Here is a 25687-nt window from a genome sequence, read left to right on the forward strand (position 1 = left end):
TTATACACAATTATTTTAATGTACAGATGTACAGGCTGGCCAGGCAAACATCACACACAGTCACTTGCACATCACGCACAGCTACAGCAATCTTTTGAAAATGCGTTATAATATTTTGGGTCATAGGCCAACAACTAGCGTTATTTGGAAACTTTGCTGTACTTTAACGTTAAGTAACATTAAAATGGCTTACCGTGTACAGCTCATTAAGAACTTTCATTAAATCCTCATGTAGCTGGAATGCAATTTCTTTGCTCTGTATTGAAAGAAAAGAAAATGAGGTCAAAACCAGAGATAACGCATTCATATGGCAACCAACGCATGTATTATCATACTTAAAAATAAACCAAATTGGTTATTGTTATTTAAATTGCACATTTTGGATTTGTTGACTTTTGCACCATTATGCACTCCCCCACAGTGTAAAATCATGTATTGTATAAGATGGTGTGTCACCAGCACATAATAAACAAGTTCTGTGATTTGAAGAAAATACTGTCACTTTGACTCTCAACTGTAAACATATGAAGCTTCATTAGGGATGCAGGGTAAAGACGCATATACTGGGTGCATTTTTTATTTTCCACTTAAACAACCTAGGTGGAACATTCGCTGTCATAATACACTTCAGATCCCACTGGTCTTTAAAATCAAAACATTGACCTTTCAGTATCTAAATAGTCTCAAAAGTCCTGGAATTATTTGGCAAAAGACAAACCTACACACCGCAGCAATTGGTACAGCAGTGCTCCACAGACAACGTCCTAATAGTGTGGAAGCAGAAACCTCTTGTACATATAATATATACATACATACTGTATAAAATAAAATACAATGGCTTGTACGATGTATTCTAGCTTACATTCATACCTATACAATGCATGGAAGTCAAAACACAAACACTAAAGGTAAACCCACAGAAGATGTATGTAGAAGAAAGTAGAATACAAAATAACAATACAAATAATTCATCTTTGCTCTTGAAGATAATGAAATCGAGAGCATACATTTTTTTTTTAAGTATCCCTCTAACGGTAGTGGTCAGGAATATTGGGCTTAAATCCATCTCATTCGTGACCCACAGATTTAGGGATAGACACGGTGTTCTAGATCTACAGACTGTTTTGGTGACGGAGGGGTCATTGAAAAGCTTACCCTGACACAGAAAACATCTGAAAATGCAAGCATGGGTTTAGGAGATTGCTCATCTCTTTCTATATGAAATTTAGCCGATCACAGCAGTGACAGACAGCCTCATTTTATTTACGGTCATAACAATACATGCTAGTCTTCCCTATCTCCACATCTACTCTGTCACTGAAATAGTGATACAGTTCTAATCTTCAGGTGACCAGGGATGAGCACACTTTTAATACTTTATCTTTCTCTGTATCGCTGTGATTTATTTATGTTGCTCATTAATGGGAAGCATGACATAACTGGGTTAGGTGACTTGATGTAAATGACATTTACAATGGCTGTTTCCAAGAATCTATTGGGTTAGACGTGGGATCTCACGAAATAACTCAAACTGGTTGCTATACCTGTGTTCGTGCAGAGATATGCTGTAGCCTTGCACAGTATAACTCAGATCAGGCAGGTGTAATGATGCGCACAACCATTTGTTAAGTCTAAGTACCGAAGGTTTACCATAAATAATAAAGCATAAAACAACACTCGAGGAGCGAGATTACCGATGGTTCAAAGAGCTTGCCTGAACAAGTTACCTTCATTCTGTTCACTACAGCCGCACAGATTTGGAAGCAAATTGTTCTTCATGCTCATAGAAAAGGCAGTTGATATTAGCGTGATGATTAATTTCGCTCATTTATTTTCATTAGCTAAACTACTTGTGAATTCTACACTACACATCCCATAAACCTCTGTTTAATATGACAAACTATCCAGAGCATGACTCAAGTGATATGAATTTAAAGTGCACTAAATATTTATTAAAACCATAAATACCTGTAAATTCTACATTCTGCATTATGTTTAATAAGTTTGCCACTGTGCGCATGTATTTTGTGCATTTTTATATATTCACAAACAAGTTAGGCGACCCACAAATCCGTAGTAAAATCAGAACAACATGTTTGAATTATACAATCCTATGTGAAATGTCCAATAAGCAAATATGGTTCATTATTTGTAAAAATCACTATACTCAACACATAAAAGGCTATTATTAAAGTGTGAATTGTTTGTAATTTAATGTGAAGCCAAAGTGTTTAGCCAAATAAAGGCAAACAGAAAACAGCGGCCTTAAAGAATGTTTTTAATTCTACTATTTGGGCCAAAAATATTAAATTCACACTTTAGTAAATAACCGATAGCTTTCTGTGCTATATTTAGAGAACAACACTAGAGTGATTTTTAAATGTATTAATTTCCTTGCTTTTCTTAGCTGTGTTAAATGTTTCCCAAATGTCCAAGATGAACCTAACATAGCAGGGTACAGTCTTCAGGGCTGCTCTGTGCAGTGTAACGATCATTTAAAGGCAAAGCTACTATTGCGATTGGGATTTTACAGTCTGACAACAGATATAAATCTTTCATAAATAATCGAAGGACTGCTTTAGAGTAATGACTCCGAGAGGCAAAGGGATCTGCTCAACATCAAATGAGGATTGATTTGTAGGTTAAGGTTTCCAAGAAGTTTTCCTTATTGAGTTAAAGTAAACATTATACAGTCAACAGTCCAAGTTGAAACGCTATAAATTATTCATTGTTGAGTTCTAGCAGATGAACATATTAAGTATTCTAATATAGGAGAGCATATGAATGTATTGATGTAGGACTATACTCAGTGCTATATGAAGATTTAGCCTCTGTGGTTACCGCTACAGGCTTACATTACATTTTATCATTAAACTTTGCCATAAAGCATGCATAATGTAGCTTAAATATTTTACCAGCTAATTAGTGCTCATACACACAAAACAAAAACGCATTCTTCTATTTAAACTACAAATTCCCAGCTTCACAACAGCGTGAAAACACACAAGAAAACTTCAGTATTCAAACATTTAACCTGTTAAGAACTTATCAACATCTGTTTCTTAACCCCTTAAGGACCAAACTTCTGGAATAAAAAGGGAATCATGACATGTCACACATGTCATGTGTCCTTAAGGGGTTAACCCCTTAAGGACACATGACATGTCTGACACATCATGATTCCCTTTTATTCCAGAAGTTTGGTCCTTAAGGGGTTAAAGGGGTTATTCCAACCCTTTCAGGTTAAAATGTAATATTCATCACTGGTGTTTACAGTTATCAACTTTTCTTTTTCACCAACCATGTGACTATATTTAACCCCTTAAGGACACATGACATGTGTGACATGTCATGATTCCCTTTTATCCCAGAAGTTTGGTCCTTAAGGGGTTAAAACACCATATATAGGTAGGCAATTCCTCCTTCTCAGACATTGTAAAAATACATTAAATAGATCCTATAGTGCTGGGAACACAAAGTTGTATTCCTAGCACCAAAGCTCCCTCGCTCCCCTATCACCCACACTGTAAGGGTTAATAAACCCTTACTGTACCTACCTGTGAGCACCGATCTCCATTGGCACTAAGTCGTTGCTCTGCCCTCTCCAACGTCACCCAACAGATGATTCAAAGATAAAGGATTCCGTACTCTCACAGTGAAAACCAGGTGAGTCAAAGACCGGGATGACAAAACCCAATTTAGTAGATAATAGTAGAAAGTAGGTCCAGGCAGTCAAGGTTTCTTCAAAAAGGCAGATTTATTGATAGCAATGTGCAACGTTTCGGCCTACACAGAGGGCTTTGTCAAGCTGACAAATGCACCGCAAACACATTAGGCATTCCCCATAAGAAAGCATTGCTGCAGTGCTTTCCAGTGGTTATTTTACGGCCGCTGGATGTGCTCATGCAGAGTGTGAGGACATGTAGTGTCAGTTAGGCGACCTAAAGTCGCCTAGCAAGCAGGAAGGGGTCTGATGGACAGCCACTAGAGTCAGTCTTATCCCTGCAATGTAATTATTGCAGTTGATCAGAAACTGCAATAATTAAAATTGCAGGGTTAAACAGATACTGTAGTGCCAGGAATACAAAGTTGTGTTACTGGCACTCTCTCTCTCCTGCCTTTCACCCTCCCTGGTAAATAAAGGGTTAAAAAGCCTTTATTTACTTACCTTTTCCCAGCACAGATGTCCCTCAGCACTGGGTCGGTGCTCCACCCCTTCCGTCATCCCACGACAAGGGGGGGCTAATGTGCATGCGCAGCATTAGACCTCCCTATAGGAAATCATTGAATCAATGGGGACAAATCTGATGCTGGAGGTCCTCATAGATCCAGCGTCAGATGCCGACCCAAAGGTCCGTTTCAATTCAGGAAGCCCTCTAGTGACTGTCTGGTACACAGCCACTGAGGGCAGTCATAGAGCTGCAATGTAAACATTGCAGTTTCTATGGGACTGCAATGTTTCACATTGCAGCACTATGTGCAAAAGGGTCACTGCACCCAGACCACTTCCAATTAGTCTACAGTGTCCCTTTAAGGGGACAGGGACATTGCACTCAGACCACTTCAATGAGATGATGTGGTCTGGGTGCCTTTAGTGTCCCTTTAAAATTTATAATGGTCTACTTAGATCAGTCCACACTGCAACTGAAAAACAACATACTCCTAATTTCCTGCCAAAGCCTGGAACTGAAATATTTTGCTAACAGTCTTACGAGGCCATCTTGCCATGGGGATCAGAGGATGAGGGATTCAGAATATTGTGAATTCTGGTCAATCTCTATCCACAAACCACTCGCCGGCAATGCACCTAAAATCAGTGACATCTAACTGTGGCACTTTAAATCTTCAAGTTCAGCCAGTCTTAAGGGGAAATGTATTTCCAAAACATCTGGGGTGCCAGTGTGAGCAGTCACCAATATAAGCTGCTTTTGCCTTCTCCTTAGAATGGGAAGGCATAAAGACTGCATGCTAGTCACACGTGTTAAGGTACCAAGTCCAATTATATTCTGACAGACTGCTTTTACACCTTCTAAAATAAACTGCTTGACAGAGGCACGTTCACACTACTTTATCTACTGCCTTCTCAGACACAGCGACTCTACAATGGATTTGCAGACAGGAGATAATCTCATGCAAAATGTCACACTTCGTTTTTAATGAAGAGTTTACTGGAAATTGAATAATCGTCTGTAAATACATAAACTTAGTCAATTTTCAGATGAGTAGCATAGAACGCGGATTGTTTCTTTGTGTTCTACAGGCGTACTGAGCACAGCATGTGGACGCTGGAATTGTGCCTGTAGTTTTTACATGTCTAAATTACAAACTCTAATCTAAAGCAATTGATGCCAGAACCTTGGCGGCCCCCCGATAATTCCTGATCAGACACATGCCTAGGGGTTTTCGCAGCTGGCTCTAGAGAGCAACGTTTGGAGGGGTGCATGATTCCATTTACAATAAGCTGCGATATTTCACTTTTAACAGCATTGCCACGACTTCTAAACCGCCATAAAAAGGTGTAAAAACAACAAATGGTATAATGAGTGATAATACAGATTGTTATCCCCTGCAGAAAATATTCTCAGAAGTGAAAACCATAAAATATTAATCCCTCACAAGACAAAAATAGGGAGAAAAGACAAAATATATCTAGCACATACCGTATGTAGCTCTAATAAGAAAGTTTACAGTCAAGCACTAGTTGTAGCCATACGTTTTATTTATATAGCTATCAGCATACGATTCTGCATGGCTTATGAAATATCCTCTCAATATTTCTAACATTCTTACCAGTAACAATGAAGACCAGGAGAAAAAAAAACATTAATCTGGGAACCAGTGATATTCTTTGCAATCATCATAACTTAGTATGTGATTTCTATATGGCAGTGGCTTCTGATAGGATACATACATATCTGTAACTTCATTCATAGAAGCCTGTACCGATCAATCAGTATACTGTGGCTTTTCCACAGAAAATAAATTGAAAGGCAGGATTGTCTGACAGGTGTCATCCCTTTTGAAGTAAAGCACAAGACACTTTATTGAGAATATGAAGCAACGTTTTAATGACATCATCACATAAGTAATGAAACTCCAGTGTCTTGGTAGTAAAAATATCCAACTTAGATTAGAGACTGAGCTTTAATAAATGATGACCAATATATGGTGATCAGAGCCAATGCAGGGGCCAATAAACACATGCCCAAACAATAGAGTAGCTTCCTGCTAATAAATACACATACATAATACACAATCTTAATTCCGGATGCGGATGATAACCCAGAAGCTATAAACCACTCAAAAGATAATAATGACATGATTATAGATAGCAGATATCTAGATATACAAGAGATGACAATTGTCTGATTATATACAGGTTTTTTATTTTATTTTATCAATTCAGAGTTTAATGTAAATGTGGATACCATCACATTAAAGCAAGGCTGAGTTAAGAGAGACCATACAATAACAATATGATAGTGAGGTGTATGTGTGTGTGTGTGTGTATATATATATATATATATATATATATATATATAAATCACACACAAAAAAGCATATATAGTAAAGATAGCGCTAATATGTTAGCACGTTATTGATAGTCAAAGTGTAGGTAGAGGTAAAATCCAGAGAGGATTAACAAAACTCCTCCCAAATAGTGGTGTGGAGTGGGTACACAAGCAGTTACATTGACGTTCGGGAGGGATACAGTAAGAGATAGTTGGGAATGTGGGGAAATGGAGGGGTATGGTGGTGGGTTCAGAAATGTTTGGTGACAAAAATATTTTTATGCTGTCTGTCATGTACTGTATGCCTGATATAAATCCACAGATTTGTATTAATATTTATATATAATCACAGATGAATGCCTTTTCAAAAACCTTCAATTTCTTGAAGTAGTTTATTCTGGATGTGAAGAGGACGATTTTGAACTAAGTTTTGGATAATTGTATTGTTGAATGTGCAACCCTTCTTCAACTTCAGTTTCTTCACTGACTGCAGGTCTTTAGCTTCTGTGTTTTGAAGTTTAGCAATACGTGTTATTTGGACAGGGATCCCAAACATTTGCATATAATCATATACTGCGGCGACCACATATTTTTCATGGACGCTATGTGTGATTATATAGCGAAACGCAGAAATTATATCAAAGAACGTATTGAAAGAAAAGATACTCTGCTGTGAAATCGCATGCAGGGATAGATAGATAGATAGATAAAACAGCCATCGTTTTGCAAGTCATGTACTAGGTTTGTTACATGTATACAAATAGGTTGCATAGGTTTGTAACACGTGTTTATATAGACATGTTGTAATTGGGGCATAAATCGGTACTTTTAAAATCTTGTTATTTTGGTAACGACTATTTTAGTTTCTGAATAATACATATATTTCTGGACTAAATGAAAAATTTAAGCTCATTGGTGTGACAGCAAATTTTCTTTTTCCAAAAATTCACTGCAGGGTTACGGCCCACACAAGGAAGATGGTTAGTAAAAGTATTCCTTAGACGCTGCCAAGTTATTATGAGGTCACCGAGTTTACACCCTTTTATGAGGAGATGAATTCACCTCAGCATTTTGGAAGTAACTTGAGAATTACAAAGCAATGAGATAATGAATTTTCATTTACATTCATTTCAATTTTCACACTTGCTGCTGGGGGGACTGGATAGATGAATAGGGTGAAGCACAGTAAGACAAGTCATCTTATACTTTAGAACAAGCACACAAAAACAAACAGAAAAACAAAAGAATCATTCTTCTCCGCTCTCCAAAATTGTAAAAGAGAATAAAATAAGATAAGCACAAGATAATGTGCAGATATCCCCGACCCAATAATTTGTTACACAAAAGCCATAAAAATGCATAAAATTTAAAGGCAGTTTCTTACACTGACAGTTTGCAATTACCTGCATCATTTACCATTATTAACTCTGCATTGTCAATAAAGAGAGAAAAAAAAAATTGATGTAGTAAAATAGATATAATTTAAAAGGATTTAATCAGCATCAGCATGGGACCATGTCTGTCTATGGCAATTTAAACAAAAACACATGATATAGGATTTTTTTAAAAAAATAAAAAATAAACCAAAATAATAATAATAATATACAATATATCAATATTTTGAAAAAATAATTGAAAAAGTGCATTTAAAAATCTTAAAAGTTTGAAATGCTTATTGAAAAATATTAAATTGGGGATAAGGATATTTTTGCTATTTATTTTAAATACTGTTTGCATGGCAGACCTGCATGATATAACAAATGGGCTAACAGGTGCCGGTAAAGAGTCATAATTATGTTTCAGCACAATTTCCTCCCCCCTTCCCCCTCCCATTGCAGAAGCTGTAATATCCAGATGTTTTTGTATGTGTTTTTTTATTTTACTTTATTTTGTAGTTAGTTTTCTGTGTAACAATCCATTCGCTACCTAAAGGGTAAATTCCAATGATGGCTTATATAACTTTATTGCAATATATTCCCAAGCCAACTCCAAGGTCAGACCACGGAATATAGTACAGCTGTACTTAAACAAAAACAAGAGAAAATTAGTAAATTTGAAACTAGGTGCAGGCAATTATTTGTTTGGTTTTGTTGTTTTTTTTTAACATAGTGCAGAAGGATTCTAATATTTCCAGGGTTTTATAAATCACATGTAAACACAGCTGTTCCTGACACATGAAAATGTCAAGTATCACGGTGAAAGAAACTCAGAGCAACGACTTTGACTGCAATGTATGATGTACACACAAGCACATCATATTTTCTACAAGCAGAGATAAATGTGCCTATGATACACAGCATTTGTATCCTGTTTGGGTCAATTGTTTTCCAAACCCAAAGGGCATATTCAGTGAACCATGAATTCATCTAAGACAAAAATAGCTGCATTATTCTAAACAAGAAGTTAGGTCTGTTCCAGCTACCCCAAAGCAATAACGTGCACAAAGATAACAGTACGTGTGTGGTATTGAAAGAAATTGCAATACTGGTTAAAGGAACAGTAATAAATTAAAACCAGTCTCAAAAAGTTCCCATTCTTTCAAAGAGTCAAGTCCTAACTATTTAAAAAGGCACACTATTGTGACCAGAACAACTGCCGCTTAATGTAGTGGTTCTAGTGTCTATAGCCAATATGCTTTTCAATGTAAACGCTGCCTCAAGTTGCATTTACCAAGATAGCCGCTAGAGGCGTTTACTGTATCAATGCTGCAGTATGGCGCACTGGTGTTCAGCAGCTCCACGCATTGAATGGAGGTGCTAAATGTTCCCGCCATAGATGGATTGATTTAATCCATCTTTATGAGGAGATGCTGATTGGTGCAGCAGGGCGTTTTGTCATTCATGCGCAGTAGCCTCCCAATCCTATGGGGAAAGCATTGTATTGCCTAAGATCATCATAACTGAGATACAAAGCCAGTTGAGGCTAAACCAGCGTGGTGTGAGGGGGGGAAAATTAGTAAAATCACCTTTTCAGAAAGAGCTAATGGAGGCCAGGGACCTAAACAGGCACACAGGTTTCTATTCCCGACACTATAGTGTTCCTTTAACACTGAGGTTTTAAACATTTTTCACAAGGAAAACATACATCCCAAATCTCTAAGCCTTTAGTTTTCTTATACTTCTAGGAAGAAGAAAGTCCTCAAAAAATGCAGAAATAAACACACAATCCCACAACAATCTGCACTACTACTACTTTCTGTCTGTCATTTGTCAGTAATGATCACCGAGAAGCATGCCACCATTTACCACCACCATATTTCTCACCTCCCATTGTAAAATAAATGGCCTTTTCTAGTATCCTGCATTCTATACTGTGCCTTCTTAAATTTTCAAAACGTCATTTACAAAGACAAGACTGCACTACTACCAGAAATATTAAGTTAAATAAAATGCTATAACACTTTTACATACATTACAATATTTTAAGCAGCACAAGTGCACATGCAAGCATAGGTTTGAAAGGTCAGACTTAAAGCAATAAAAATAAAAGTATAATTTAAACTCTACCAACACACTTCATATGGATTTACTATTTCTTCCACCACATGGTTTGCAGCGTCTGCAGTGAGCCAAATTAAAAATAAATGAAATATTCAGGATTCTTAGAATGTAAAAATATATATTATGTACTTCCATATAGCTGCACTTCTATTAATAAGTCTAGTCACATGTTAGGATTGTGTTCGTTTAGGATTGTGTTTGTTCCTCTCCGTCCTTGCTCAGGGCCGAACTCACGCCCCAGAAACCCCTTGTATGCACAAAGACCACAAACAAAATCAATAAAAACAGGTAACTGTGGTGAGATCATAGACACACATGGATGGGATAGAACATGCAGAGCTAATCATATTAGTTGACCATGTGACATTACTTTCCTCCTGTGGAAATCAAACAGCCCCTGAAGGCAAGTTCAGAGTGTAATTGAGGCATAATACTAATACAGTCTATGGAGAATAAAAATACCAAATACCATGTATCATAGCCAACTAGTGATAAATAAGAATGAATCACTCTAACCCCCAGAAATACTATCACAATGAAGCACTTTGCAAGACTGTATTGCTCATACAAGCAAGATTTATATCTCCATAAGGAGCTGTGCATTGTTCACATTCTGCATGAGCAATCTGATCACAATGGAGAGAAATTCTGACAGACATATTATTAGAAAACTGCAAAACCTCGTCTTGTGCACATATAGAACACGGTTCAATTCAAAATGAATCATTCGGAAACAGGAAAAAATTGTGGAAGCACTACTCAGAACCAAGATACAAACTTGTCACTATTTAAAAGGATACTCAAAACTTAGTAAAACAATAAAAATAACCATAAAAGGGAAATTACCCTCTAAATAAAAGAAACTTTTTTTTTTCCATAGGGTACAGTAGAATCAACAGAGTGCTCTGACTAGTAGCACTTTCATCCCATTGCTGGGTTACGATGTGGTAATTTTATCAATACATAGGAATAACCAAGTGAATGTTTCAAGATGGAGACAGGAAACTCTTGTATATACACAATCAAGCTATCAGGAATATTGATCCTTGAGTTTATAGTACCTACACAACGGTCAAGCACATGCCAGTTTTTTCTGAATGTGAGCACTGTCCGCTTAATCAAGGTCTCAGAGAGAGGAAGGTAGATATTGCTTGATTGGTCATATAAAGAGAATGGCTTGGTACCTGAACACTACTATGGCATGATATTATTTTATTATTAGGATTATTTATATAGCGCAATCAGATTCAGTAGCGCTGTACCATGTTCACTCTTGATATGATCTGTAATGGTATGTAAACTATCAATACAATAATTTACTGAAATCACTATACTTTGTGGATGTGGCACTTTTTGTGAACACGGTTTATATCAATTGCCATATTTACAAATGTTTTGAGTGTCTGGGTTTGGTGAGTTCTACTGGCAAGGAGCACCAAAACCTCACCTGCCGAATACAGACGGAGAATAATAAAACCCAAATGTGTAGGATTTGAAGTGTAGGTTCTGTCTGCGCATGTCATCAGGTCCTCTAAGGGACCCCTACTCTTTAAAAGGTAAAATGAAACAATATTGATTTGCTTTATATTTCACTCATGTCGAACAGTGTTTTCTTGAGAGGTAATGGTAATACACATACATCTTCCTGGCTGGCCAAGAAAATTGGATTTGCATGCCAAAGCACTTCACTTGTACTAGATCAATACATTTCATGGACTACTGGGTCCAGGTGCTAACAGTCTGAGCACCTTATACATTCTCATCACACCATTACATTCTATGTGACAGTGATGACTAACTATGACGGAAGTTGGCAAATAACATTTCTATCTCAGAGGCTTGAGAACAGCATTTCCATTGATAGGCAGCAAGCTTAAAGGTTGGGTTAGCATCATGGGAAATGTATTTAAAACACTTGGCTTTCCAATGCCATCAACAGACTATGACAATGACAGCTTTCATAACAGCAATGGAACGGTCAGGTTCTAAATACAGAAGCTTCACAGAAATCTGACATTTATGGATCATGAATTAAAAACCATAAGAAAGCCGACACATTCCTTGAGATGATCATTTCAAGTAGATGAGGTACTCACAAAATGCCTAGGAGGTCTACTATGACCAAAAACGTGTTAGGGTTCATGGTGTAAAATAAATAAATATCTAAACTCATGGCAGCAACCTTTATACACTGTGGTTCCTTTAAAAAAAAATTTCAAATATCCTTATAAGCACAGGATAGCTCCACAATGAAAGTTACATGGAAAGTATTACAAATCACAGGGAACGTGATTTCAGTACCAAGTTTAAGTTTTGTTACATTGGCCAAGCAAACTACCGTATTTATCGGCGTATAACACGCACCGGCGTATAACACGCACCTCATTTTTAGAAAGAAATTCCAGGAAATTTCCCCCCCTCCCATAGTATTCCCCCCCCTCATCCCATAGTATCCCCCCTCCCCTTTCCATAGTATTCTCCCCCCTCCCCTCCCCATAGTATTCCCCCCTCCCCTCCCATAGTGTACTCCCCCCCTCCCCTCCCATAGTGTACTCCCCCCCCCCTCCCCTCCCATAGTGTACTCCCCCCCCCTCCCCTCCCATAGTGTACTCCCCCCCCCTCCCCTCCCATAGTGTACTCCCCCCCCTCCCCTCCCATAGTGTACTCCCCCCCCCCCCTCCCCTCCCATAGTGTACTCCCCCCCCCTCCCCTCCCATAGTGTACTCCCCCCCCTCCCCTCCCATAGTGTACTCCCCCCCCTCCCCTCCCATAGTGTACTCCCCCCCCTCCCCTCCCATAGTGTACTCCCCCCCCCTCCCCTCCCATAGTGTACTCCCCCCCCTCCCATAGTGTACTCCCCCCCCTCCCCTCCCATAGTGTACTCCCCCCCCTCCCCTCCCATAGTGTACTCCCCCCCCCTCCCATAGTGTACTCCCCCCCCTCCCATAGTGTACTCCCCCCCCCTCCCCTCCCATAGTGTACTCCCCCCCTCCCCTCCCATAGTGTACTCCCCCCCCTCCCCTCCCATAGTGTACTCCCCCCCCTCCCCTCCCATAGTGTACTCCCCCCCTCCCCTCCCATAGTGTACTCCCCCCCCCTCCCCTCCCATAGTGTACTCCCCCCCCCTCCCCTCCCATAGTGTACTTCCCCCCCCCTCCCCTCCCATAGTGTACTTCCCCCCCCCTCCCCTCCCATAGTGTACTTCCCCCCCCCCCTCCCCTCCCATAGTGTACTTCCCCCCCCCCCTCCCCTCCCATAGTGTACTTCCCCCCCCCCTCCCATAATTACTTACCTGTCCTGAAGCGTGGGCCGGCTTCACAGCTTGCACCGCGGTACAGGAACTTTAATTTCATGTTCCGGTTTCCAGCGGGACTGAAAGGAAGTGTGCACACTATTGTGCACACTTCCTTTCAGTCCCGCCGGAAACCGGAACATGAAATTAAAGTTCCTGTACCGCGGTGCAAGCTGTGAAGCCGGCCCACGCTTCAGGACAGGTAAGTAATTATGGGATATCGGCGTATAACACGCACCCACGATTTCCCCCCTATTTTCAGGGGAAAAAAGTGCGTGTTATACGCCGATAAATACGGTATATATTTTTGTAACAAAATTAGATCAAGAATCATATAGATATGACAAGAGAACCAAACATTTTTATGCCAAGATGTAACATTTGTTACTCCTTGCAAATTTCCCACAATACCCAGAACAGAATACTGCATCCCAACTGATACTTACTACCCGGTGCAGCTTAAATAAATTAAAGGAACACAAACTTTTAGAAGTGACCCAATAGTGTTACATGGACTCTATAGTCACTAGAACAACTACAGCTTGTTGAATTTGTTCTGGTGAGTGGAATCATTACCTTCAGGCTTTTTGCTGTAAACACTGTATTTTCAGAGAAAATGCAGTGTTTACATCACAACCCAGCCTAGGGATAACTCCACTGGCCAATCCCCTGATGATTACTAGAGGTGCTTCTTTGGGCAGTGCTACACACCGTGCAGTACTGCCATTCAGAGTTACTGAACTTTCTTCATAGAGATGCATTGATTCACGTATTCTCTATGGGGAGATGCTGATTGGCCAGGGCTATGTTTTGCTTGTGCTGGCTCTGCTCCTGGTCTGCCTCCTTGACAGTCTCAGCCAATCCTATGGGGAAGCATTGTGATTGACTCACAGAATCACTTCTGATTATGTCAGCTGTAAGCAGGCAGATAAGGGGCAGAGTCAGCAGCTGCTGACTTGAAAACAAGTAAGATTTTACTATATTTGGGGGGCAAAATGGGGGCAGGGGGACTAGACTTTTTATTTTATTTATTTCTTTATTTATTCCAAGACATTCTGCGACATTACAGGCAGACCGTAACAAGTGTTTCATATATTGATAGAGTTTAACATACGCTTGTGAACAATATTCATTTACGCTTGAACATCAAGTTCACGGCTATGAGCAATCCCACCCTTGCCTTTTTCGGTAACGGATAATCACCGGTGGGCTACCAAGACTGTTTTTTTTAACACTATAGGGTCAGGAATACATCTTTGTGTTCCTGACCCTATAGTGCTCCTTTAATACCATCATTTAGATGGCTTTCCTTCCATTGCCCCCCCTTAATAACTAGAAAACTCACCTTATTCCTACTGCCACCCAGCCCCCAAGCCGCCTCCTTGACTGACATCAAAATTGATGACCTCAGCCAATCCAGTGCTTTTTTTCATAAGACAAGCATTGGATTGTCTGAGACTGTCAAAGAGGCGGGGGCAATCGCCGGCCTGGCCAATCAGCATCTCCTCATTGAAACAATGCATCTCTATAGGGAAAGTTTAGTGTTTACCGCTAAACTGCAGTGCTGCACTGACCCATAAATCACCTCTGGTGGTCATCTGAGGAGTGGCCACTAGAGGTGTTCCTAGGCTGTAACGTAAACACTGCCTTTTCTCTGAAAGGACAGTGTTTACGGCAAAAAGCCTGCAGGGACCGACTATACTCACCAGAACAAATACATTGAGCTGTTATGGTGACTCTGATATCCCTTTAATAAAAAAAATTAAAAATAAAGTTTCTTGAGCATAAAATAAATTACCGTATTTTTAGCTCTATAAGACGCACTTTTTTTCCCCTCAAAAGTGAGGGGAAATGTCTGTGCGTCTTATGGAGCGAATACTTACCTGTCTTGTAGCGTTGGCCGGCAGCACAGGGCGCACCGCGGTACTGGAACTTGAATTTCAGGTTCCGGTTTCCGGCAGGAGTGAAAGGAAGTGTGCACAAGCTGAGTGCACACTTCCTTTTAGTCCCGCCGGAAACCGGAACCTGAAATTCAAGTTCCAGTACCGCGGTGCGCCCTGTGCTGCCGGCCTACGCTACAAGACAGGTAAGTAATTATGGGACAAGGGGAGGGGGACAGTATGGGAGAGAAGAATATGGGAGGGGGGGGATGAAGTCTATGGGGAGGGGAGGGGGGGGGAGAGAGATGAAGTCTATGGGGGGGGGGAGAGAGATGAAGTCTATGGGGGGGAGAGAGATGAAGTCTATGGGGGGGAGAGAGATGAAGTCTATGGGGGGGAGAGATGAAGTCTTTGGGGAGGGGAGAGATGAAGACTATGGGAGAGAGGAGAAGACTATGGGAGGGGGGGAGAAGACTATGGGAGAGAGGAGAAGACTATGGGAGGAAGGGAGAAGACTATGGGAGGAAGGGAGAAGACTATGGGAGGAAGGGAGAAGACTATGGGAGAGAGGAGAAGACTATGGGAGAGGGGGACACTATGGGACAGGGGAGAAAAAAAAATATTCTGAACAAACTGTCCCATAGTAAGAAACACTATGGGACAGTTTGTTCAGAATATTTTTTTTCTGGGTTTCTTCCTCTGAAAACTATGCTATTTTTAATGCAAAGTTACTTTTTGAGCCAAACTCTCAGTCAAATTTTTCTTTCACATTAATTGATTTTGTCAAAGCTAAACTTCTCACAGGCCAATGAGTGTTAACTAACAGTACCGAATACATTATTGTACATAAAGACTTGCTTGTTACATGCGGAGACAAAGACACATGAAAAAAAAAAAGAAAAAAGTAAACGGGAAATCCTGATTCGCGTACAAAACAGCATGGCAACCATGAATAATTTTTTTGGGGGGGCCGAATTCTTTGTGACTTCCTGCCCGGTGTGCAGCACTGGGACTAAACACACACAGGCATTCAGAATGCAAACGAATTACAAAGTTAAAGAAACATAGTGTTCTATTTGACACAGCAGCTTCCTACTTCAACTTTGGGGAGAGATGACAGATGCAAACAAGATGCTGGTAATGAGTGAAAGAATTCCAAGGAAATCATGATGTCCTTGGAAACACTACAATTTGAGCAAACTTGTTGGGCCCATCCCTGGAGGGTGCACTGCAGTGCTCATCTGAATGCAAGTTGAAGCAAGTGTGGATGTAAAAAGAAACCAACTGATTCACTTAAAAAGGAGGTCATTATAAGCGTTTACATTGAGTTCGCCTAATGAGAGTAAATGGAATGTCCAAAAATTTCCAGGAGAAAAGCTGTTTTTATTAAACCTTTTGAGATGATAAACTCACACTGAAAGCCGAGATTTGTGGTCGGAGATATTTTCATTGCATTCTCCTATTATTCAGATTTCTCCAAGATTAATTGGGTATAGATTTTTTTTTTTTTTATGTATTTATATATTTTACTTTTTAAGTTCTTATATGTATTATACAGGGGGAGAATAGTAGTAAAACCAGCAAGCTGTTTTTTTTTTTATTTCAAATATATTTATAATATTGTACTATATGTATGTTTTGTTCATTTTCATCCTGTGAATCGAGATTGAGTATTTATATGTATGTCCCTTCAAGTAAACCAGTCACCCAGAAATTGCGCAGACAATGTTTTTTAGTTGTGCTACTGAAATTGCCATTAAACAGATATATATTTTAGCGCAAATTGAAGTCACCTTATTAGTCAGTACTTATTTGATACTTTACTTATATTCTATCCGTCTCTTCCAAAAAGTGACTCCAAGCATTTTTGGCACGACTGCTACATTGTGTTACCTTTACGGTGTTATGAAAATTGTTCCACCTCCTGTTGTGTTTGAATCAGGCTGCATGACATTTTCAGGATATTTTTTTGCAGAGTGTCTATGGAGTAGGAAGCAGTGAGTGAAAATTGTGTTGGGAGTTATGTGTAATGGAGACAGTTGGATATAACTGGAAAATGCAAACGCTCAACCACGTGCTTTTTATCGAAATAGGCAACAACACAGATTAGTGTCATAGCAGTGGAATGTGGGGTGGGACCTATCTGATAAACACACTGCTGAATAAAACCATTAAAAAGCACCAAAAATTCTTGGTTTGTAGTTGAATTTATATTTATTGAAGGTTTTTGCATTTATTAAACAAACAAAATGCAAGACACAATACAAATAAAGGGAGTAATGCCCAAAGGTTGGTTATGGATTGATTCAGGTGTGCCATGTTTGAGAGATGTGTCCAGGTAACTGTCTGGTTTCATCTTTGCTCTTTGGGTACAGTACTAAAGGTGGTATAGGTGTATGGGAGTGTTTAAAATGTGAAAAGGGGAAAGGACTGCACAGGAGATGCAAGCAGGGAGCGAGGTATAAAATGCAAATGTTATGCTACAATATGGTATCTTTCCATGAGTTACACTTATCTCTGCGGGTTGGTGCACAGCGATCCCCCCGTGACTTTGTTGTTGAGGCAACTTACTTTAACAGTACCTACCAGGTCATGAGATGCGAGTCTATTTAGTTGTGACGCTCTACTGAGACTGCCTAATGTACCTCTGAAATAGCTTGGATCTCACTGTGCTGACACCCTGTCCCCATGTTTTAAGCTTGTATGTAGTCGGATTTTAACATCTTAGATATGGTTTACAAGGATAATTTAGTTCACAAGGATCTCGAGCCTCTGTGGTACATCTTCTCTTTACAAGGCAAACAACGCTATTATGAAGACAGCTTGGTTTTGAAAACCACGAGGAACAGCATGTTAGTCCAGGATCACTTAGTGAATATTTAATGAAAAATCAAAAAAGATGGATGATGGGTTGTACTTGATAGACTTGAATCTTTTTCCAATCCAGATTACTATGCAAGGTACATAAAAAGAAATTTAAATCTGAAAGCTGTGACTTTACACCAAGGCTAGTGAATAAATCTGAGGAGAAATCCCTACAGACACCATTAGAGTGTTCCTAATGATTGTTTCACTATTACAAATCTGCATAGAAATTTTGTCAATTACAGGGTTTAGCAGCAACTCACAGCAAGCTCCCTATTCACAGGATGCATGAATAGAAGAGGGCATCTAAACCTCCTCATCTTCCTAGAAGCCTTCAGTAACAGTGTCAAGCTGATGTAGGCTGAAAGAAGAAGCGCACTTCTGCAATATAGCAGCAGGGAGCTCGTTTCATGCATGGCAGTCTTTTAATGCGTCAGTGGACCTACCTATACATACATCTTTTTTTTTTAACACCCTACAAACCACAGGACAAGCAAAATGGAAAAGAAGAAAAAATAAAAAATTTAAATAAACTCCGGACTGTAAGTTAAAGGGACACTATAGTCACAGACACAACTACAGCTCAATGCAGCAGTTGGTGATCATGCCTCTGCAATCTCGCTGCTCAATTCTCTGCCATCTAGTAGACAAATCACTTGTGATTCTGTCCATGCAGCCCTAGCCACTACTTCCCTGGCAGTGTCTGACAGCTTGCATGGAGAAAAAAAAAAGTCATTATAAATCCGATGTTAACTTGCTTTAGAATGGTTTAGGAAGGTTGTGCAAGTCACATGCATGGGGTGTGACTTGGGCTGCAAAAACAAAGTGATTTAACACCTAAATAGCAGAGAATTGAGCAGTGAGACCGCAAGACCAAAACTGTGTCATTAAGCTAAAGATGTATTGGTAATTATAGTCCCTTTAGGGAAAAATAATGTCTTTTCAGAGTACTGAGCAATTCAGAAATCACAATCTGCCTTATGGTTTATGTTGTCTCCAAAATAATATAATCTTAATAGATTATATTATTTTATTTATATATTACTTTTCAAGATCTTCCTTAATTATGCATGTGCACATTACCTTTTTAAACATCCGTGTTGAATCCTCGCTTACTTGCATGAAACGCATTATAACGTTGTTTAGATAGATGTCACTCAACGTTGCATGGTCCTTGCTTTCTCTTCTCACTTGATTCAATAATAAGTACCAGCAGTTTACAGGAGATAGTAGGTTCTGGTCTTTCCTATGGATTAGTAAAACAGGATATTAATAAATACAGCCAAGAACAGAGCCTCAATCTATGAATAGGCAGAAAAGCAAACAAACAGGACACAAGCACTTTAACCTTGCCAGTAAGGTGAGCATATTCGATCACACGTACACTGTTATTTACTAAAAAGTGAGAACACAGTGAATTTCTGATTCATACCTTTCCTTAATTAGGTTGCAGAATATTTTATTGCCCACATTTATACCAACTAATAGGTCATGATTTCTTTAAACTAAATCTTTCTTGGAATCTGTCAAGCTATACCTTGCAGAGGTTGGCATCCTATGCTCAATAACAGCCCCACTGCCAAACTTTCTTCACATAGTACCCCACGAAGATCAAATGAAAGGAATTTAGGGAACAGACCACTTCCAATCTCCCAAAAGACCCACTTTTTGTTAGAGCTCTTTCAAATACCCCAGCTATACACCTCCTTCAAACCATCTATCAATCTAGTCAATAGTAGGATAGCGACATAATGTATAATGCGTTTAAACTTTGCTGGGTCATTCACTCGTGGCATAATAAAGGCACCAGCTCCACAAAACAGATCATTTCTTCTATTAAACTGAGCATTACAGATTCTAATTTATACCAAGATAGCCCAGCTGCTTTATACATAAACAAAGTAATTAGTCACATTCAGCGCCGTGAGTGTACACCAATTTAATTAATCTATTACTACAAAATTAACCATGCTACCTAGACAATAAACAGTGTTTTGTGGTCCCTGAAAGGAGCTCCACTGATTACAATATTCAAATGGAAGGGCGTTTTATGTCCTATATAAATCAACTTCTTAAACTCTGGGATTAAAAATCATTAAAGAAAAAAGATCAAAATATAAATGGGACGGGGGGCGGGGACGGGCCGCCGAGCTGGACGGTTGCAAGAAAGCTCAGCTCCTGAAAATTACTAAACTTTAAGCCTTTAACCTACAATTTTCAACTTCATAGCAACCCGGCAGCACTGGTCCTTTGTGCAAAGGGAGCACTGGATCCATGGAGAGGCTGACTCCGAGTTGCAGTCCCCTGGAGGAGAAATCTTCGATGTCCCAGTCGGGGCCTTCTCTGGCGGTGAGTGGGGCGGACGGCCGCTGCTCCACTATCCTGCCCAACAGTGCCCAGCCAGAGGCCCAAAACAGCGTGAAACTGTCCCTGTCCCATATATGCAAGTATAGATGAAAATAATTTGGAGTCCACGTTGATAAGTGAAATGGGGCGATAATTCTTTAATTCTTGAGGATCCTTATCTTTTTTTATGTATAGGGATTATATTTGCATATAATAATTCTTTAGGACCTATACCTTTCAATGAGATTTCATTATATGTTTTAGTCAAATATTCTACCAAAATATCTCCATATATTTTATAAAATCTATTGGTCAGACCATCTGGACCAGGAGTTTTAGAATTCATAAGTTTTTTAATGGCACCTATAAATTCCGTAATTTGGAGAGGAGCGTTAAGCATTATTTTTTGTTCCTTAGAAATCCTAGGAAAATTAATTTCCCTCAGATAATCATTTATTGCCTCTTCTTTTGGTTGATTAGGTAAGTTATACAACTTTTCATAATATATTTGAAAAGCCTTTGCTATGGTTTCTGGCTTTTTACATGTTATTGAATCGTTTCTAATACTACTGATCCTATTTTTTTACCATTTGTTGTTTCTTTAAGTTTTTTTAGTTAGCCATTTATTGATCTTGTTGTTATCATAATAGAAATGTATTTTCATCCTTTCTAGATTTTTTTTCTATTCGTTCTTTTCCCATTTTTTCTATTTTCATTTTAATCTCAAAGAGTTGTTTAGATGACTCAATGTTTAATAATCTTTTATTTCTTCTGGCCAACAGATAATATTCTATATATAATTTTTCTCTAGTCTGACCTCTATCTCTTTGAATCTTTTTTTTAAGTTTAATCAGATAGCCCCATACCACCGCTTTAAATGCACACCATATAGTGGTTATCGGAAGTTCTTCTGAATTATTCTCTCTAAAGTACAATTGGATCAGTTCTCTAATTTGTAATTCATCTTTATTATTATTCAGAATACCATCGTCTAAGCGCCAAGTTGTATTAGGTCTATATTTTTAACATCATTTATAGTAAAAATAATATAGCTATGGTCTGTCCAGATATTCTCTTCTATATATATATATATATATATATATATATATCTATATCTTTTATTTGATCTACTAGATTTGCTTTCCCCAACACGAAGTCTATTCTGGAAAGTGAAGAACGTACTTTTGAAATGTGCGTATATTCTCTTTCCTCTGGGTTAAATACTCTCCATATATCCAGTAAATTGTTTTCTAGAAGTGTATTTCTCAGAATCCTAGCTTGGTTTATCAGATATTTAGTTATGAGTTTATTATTTTTGGTTTTCTTATCTAAGTCTATGTCTAACACACAGTTTAAATCTCCCGAAATTACTAGTAACCCTGTTTTGACTTTATCTACTTTTTCCATAATCTCTTTGAAATATTTGGTTGGTAATACGTTTAGGAGGTATATGTTTACTAAGGTATAAACTTTCTCCTCCAACTTGCATATTAGTATCTGAAACCGTCCTTCTATGTCTACTTCTTCATATATAATTTCTCTATTTATTCTTTTCGAAAGAATTATGGTCACTCCTCTTTTTTTTTTTTCTTATTCAGGGAAGCTTGTGAGATTATTTCATATCCTTCATATGACCACTTAATCCTGTCTTAAGTGACTCCTATTCCTGCTGCCATCCCTCCCACATCAAATCACACACATCTGAGCTCTCATAGTACAGAGAGACCCATTCTCATTCATTCTTACTTGTTGAGAAAATTGATAATAAATATCTCCTCAACCTGTAAGCCTAGGCAATATCTTGTGTAATGTCTAGGGCTAAGGTCTATCTCTGACCTTAAAGTGGAAGCTCATTAGGGGCAATCAGAACTCTTTTATATATTTATACAGCCATTCTTTTTCCTTCCCTCTCTTTAGACCCACAGAGAAAGAGAGAGGGGAGAAAAAAAAACACCAAAAAAAACGTGTTAAATCATTATTTCATAATCTTTAAACTTCTTCTGCAAACCATAATGTGTTCAGACCAAAATTTTATAAAAATATTATAAACTTAGAAATTCATCTCCTCTTTCCCTCCCCCCCCTTTCTTTTCAAATTTGTGCACACGACATTTTATTCAATCTACTTAATTGTATTACGTCTTGTATATTTCTACTTTCTATTATCAAAATCCTCCATAGCCACATATATCTCACATATCAATTAGTGAAAATATAATAGTTCTCCCTTATTAATTAATTTAACATATTATTTTGCCAGTGATCCCCTCTCCACCTTATCTTTACAAATTATTGTTATATCGTATTAAATTATATATCCCCTTTCAAACTCTGCCTTGTGTATTTATATTTCATAGAAAATCTCACATTTTTTTACTTATCAATTATTTCATTTCACATATCAGATATAACATTCAGCTCTCTTATTAACCCATCTCTAACCCATTTAAACAATTATTTTACCATCATTTCACCCCCCCCCCCGTGCATTATTGTCATAATTAACCATCACTAAACCGATGAATTCCTCACACTAAGGAGGAAGAAGGTTTCCTTTTTACCCTTTCTCTCTCGTTAAACCTCTTGCATTCTTCTTTCCTTATATTTTGTTATTTAAATTGCTGAGTTGTCCAATCTTCTAATTCTTTTGGGTTCAAAAAGACTTTTCTCGTATCGTTCCAATTTATTGTAATAGCCTTGCCTGGTCCCCAGCGATATCCAATATTTCTTTCTTTCAGTGGTTTCAACGCTTCAAAATAGTTTTTTCTCTCCATTCTTACTGCTCTGGATAGGTCTTGATAGATCTGGATATCTTTGAATTTATCATCTTCTGAGAATCTTTTGTTTCTTATTGCATTAATTATTTGCTGCTTAAAAATCAGGGAATGAAGAGTGACAATCGTATCTCTAGGAAAGGCATTCTGGATTCCTTGGGGTTTTTTAATTCTGTATATGTTTTCCATACACGCTGCCGAAACTTGGAGTTGTAAATTTAGTGCTGCAAACAGACCAATTAAATAGTCTTTAATTTCATCATGAGAAATGGCTTCTGGAATATTTTTTATCCTTATATTTTTAGCTCTCATTCTTTCTTCCATCATATTTAAATCGATCTTCTAAATTTTCGATTTCCGCCTTCATCTTACTTGGTTCTTCTGTGATTAAATTATAATGGTTAACTATTTGCTCTTGATTTTCTTCAACTTTAACAATCTTTCTGTTGATTTCTTCCATTCGTTTTGTCATCTGAGCAGTACTATTTTCCAATTCTTTCTTAAAAATTTCAGTTTGGTTATCTAGACTTATCTTTATAAAGTCTTGGAAATTGGTTATTGAGCTTCTTTTATCTTCCAATGTTGATGGTCTAGAAAAGATAAATCTCCACTTTGCTTATTATGTGGTGAGAAAAAATTAGAAGCCAGTTTTTCGTTTTTGTTATCTTTTTTAACCTCCTTGTTTTTTTTTAGGAATCTTTGGCATAGCCATCATTATTAGTATTATCTCACTAAGCACAATAGAGAGAAATCAGGAGCCAGATTTTCTTAACTGTTTCCTACTATCTTTTCTTTTTCCTCAGATCTCTAAACCGTATTTATCCATTTGAATGTTTTTTTTTTTCTTTTCTCCTCTTTCCCTCCTTTCCTCTTCCCTTTTTCTCTTTCTTGTCCTCTTTTCTTTCCCCTTTCCTTTTCTTTTTCTATTGTAATCATAGACTTTTTGGAGTGTTAAACCCCTTTTTGCATTTTTACATTACTGCTATTTTTCCCATCTTAATTTATATAATCATTTATTTGAATGGGATCCAGTAATACAGGTCAAGAAAATCAGACGTTTAAGTTCCACTCTGTATACTTGCAGTTCTAACTATTATATCAGGGGGTATCAACGACTGAGTCAAATTGTCCAGACTGTCATTCAAAATATTTCATGAAGTATTTACCAGCAGATAAGTAGATAGTCCGTCGGATATCCAGTTATCCAAGATCCACAGAAACGTTTATACATTATATTCGGGTATACGCCATCTCCTCGTGGCTGTATCTCATCGGCATAATCATATTCGCGGTAGACGCAGTTTCCTCATGGCTGCGCCTTCCTCCCGTTCCGTTACCCCCGTTGAGCTCCACCTCCTGGTTGCGCGCGCTCACATCACGCTCCGTCATCACGTCCTCAGCATAATGTTATTTTGGAGTATTTTTTTATAATTTCCTTAAAACTCGACATACCCCTCTTAAATTGCGAAGTTTATCATTTATTATGCTACATCAGCAAGCTTTACGGAAAACACATTTGCTTTGGATACGCAGGCATGTAACTGTTTTTACCTTTAAGGCAGATTTGTTGGGCCGATATTCATATATGTTTGTATTTTTTCTTAATAACGTTTTACTTAAAGTCAAGCTTGATTACTATAAAAATAAATAAATTGTGCAGTCTTAATCAATGCCGTATCTCTGTTAACCACGAATGGCCGGTAACTGCTGTTGTGGCATCACTGGCATGTATGTAACATTCTCCATGCACTCAAAAATAAATAAATATAAAAAAATATATATATATATATATATATATATAAATAAATGGGACTATAAAACCTTAAGCTGCCTTAAAGACTAAAACAGTTGCGTCACTCTTCCGCACCATGCTGACACCATATTGTATCTCTTACAAGTAGAATGATGTAAGAAAACAGAAGGAACTATTCAAAATACAAGCACATGTGGAGCTACAAAGTGGCAGAGCTAACGTTTGTTGTAAAGAAAATAAATAGATCTTTTGAAGTTTTCAAGAGTGCCCAGCTGTCCTTCAACTCCATTTCTCTCTAAATACATTTCTCACACTTCCTTCCTTTTCCGCCTTGAATCAAGGGCTCGCTAAAAATTGGGAATAAATGCTTCTTAGAAATTCTTATTTTTGAATGACAAAAATGCAATAAAGTGAACAATGTAGCAGTGACCTAAAAATGTCAATGTGTGTATCGGAGGAATGGCTGCTGTACCTTTTAAAAATGTATTCTAAGCACCATAATAACTACAGCCCTTTGTAATAGTTATGGTGCTAAGAGGCTATAGGACTTTTCCCCAGATCTGTGTCGAGCAAGTTTTGAGCAGTTTCCAAAACAGTGGGTTTACGCACTGACTTTTTCTGGCTTATCGTGGCAATAATTACGGACATATAAGTAATAAACAATTTTAAATAAATTACCATTCAACTAATATGGAATAAAACTGCGTTCTAGATTTATGGTAAATGTATACATTAGATACATTGAGACAGAAAGACAGATTTAATA

General features: G+C 38.1%; 1 protein-coding gene across 4 annotated transcripts in view; it reads right to left on the reverse strand.

Moving 5' to 3' along the window:
* The window catches only part of SRGAP1 (SLIT-ROBO Rho GTPase activating protein 1), a 159854-nt gene that overhangs the window by 75034 nt on the left and 59133 nt on the right, over window positions 1-25687 (reverse strand). For all 4 annotated transcript variants that reach the window (XM_063447084.1, XM_063447083.1, XM_063447082.1 and 1 more), the window contains exons 3-4: window positions 19133-19295; window positions 194-256 (exon numbers count right to left, since the gene is read on the reverse strand). In XM_063447084.1, the coding sequence (XP_063303154.1) occupies window positions 194-256; window positions 19133-19295 (226 nt within the window). The remainder of the gene's footprint in view (window positions 1-193; window positions 257-19132; window positions 19296-25687) is intronic.

Source organism: Pelobates fuscus, chromosome 3, assembly GCF_036172605.1.
Source record: "Pelobates fuscus isolate aPelFus1 chromosome 3, aPelFus1.pri, whole genome shotgun sequence".
Lineage (NCBI taxonomy): Eukaryota > Metazoa > Chordata > Amphibia > Anura > Pelobatidae > Pelobates > Pelobates fuscus.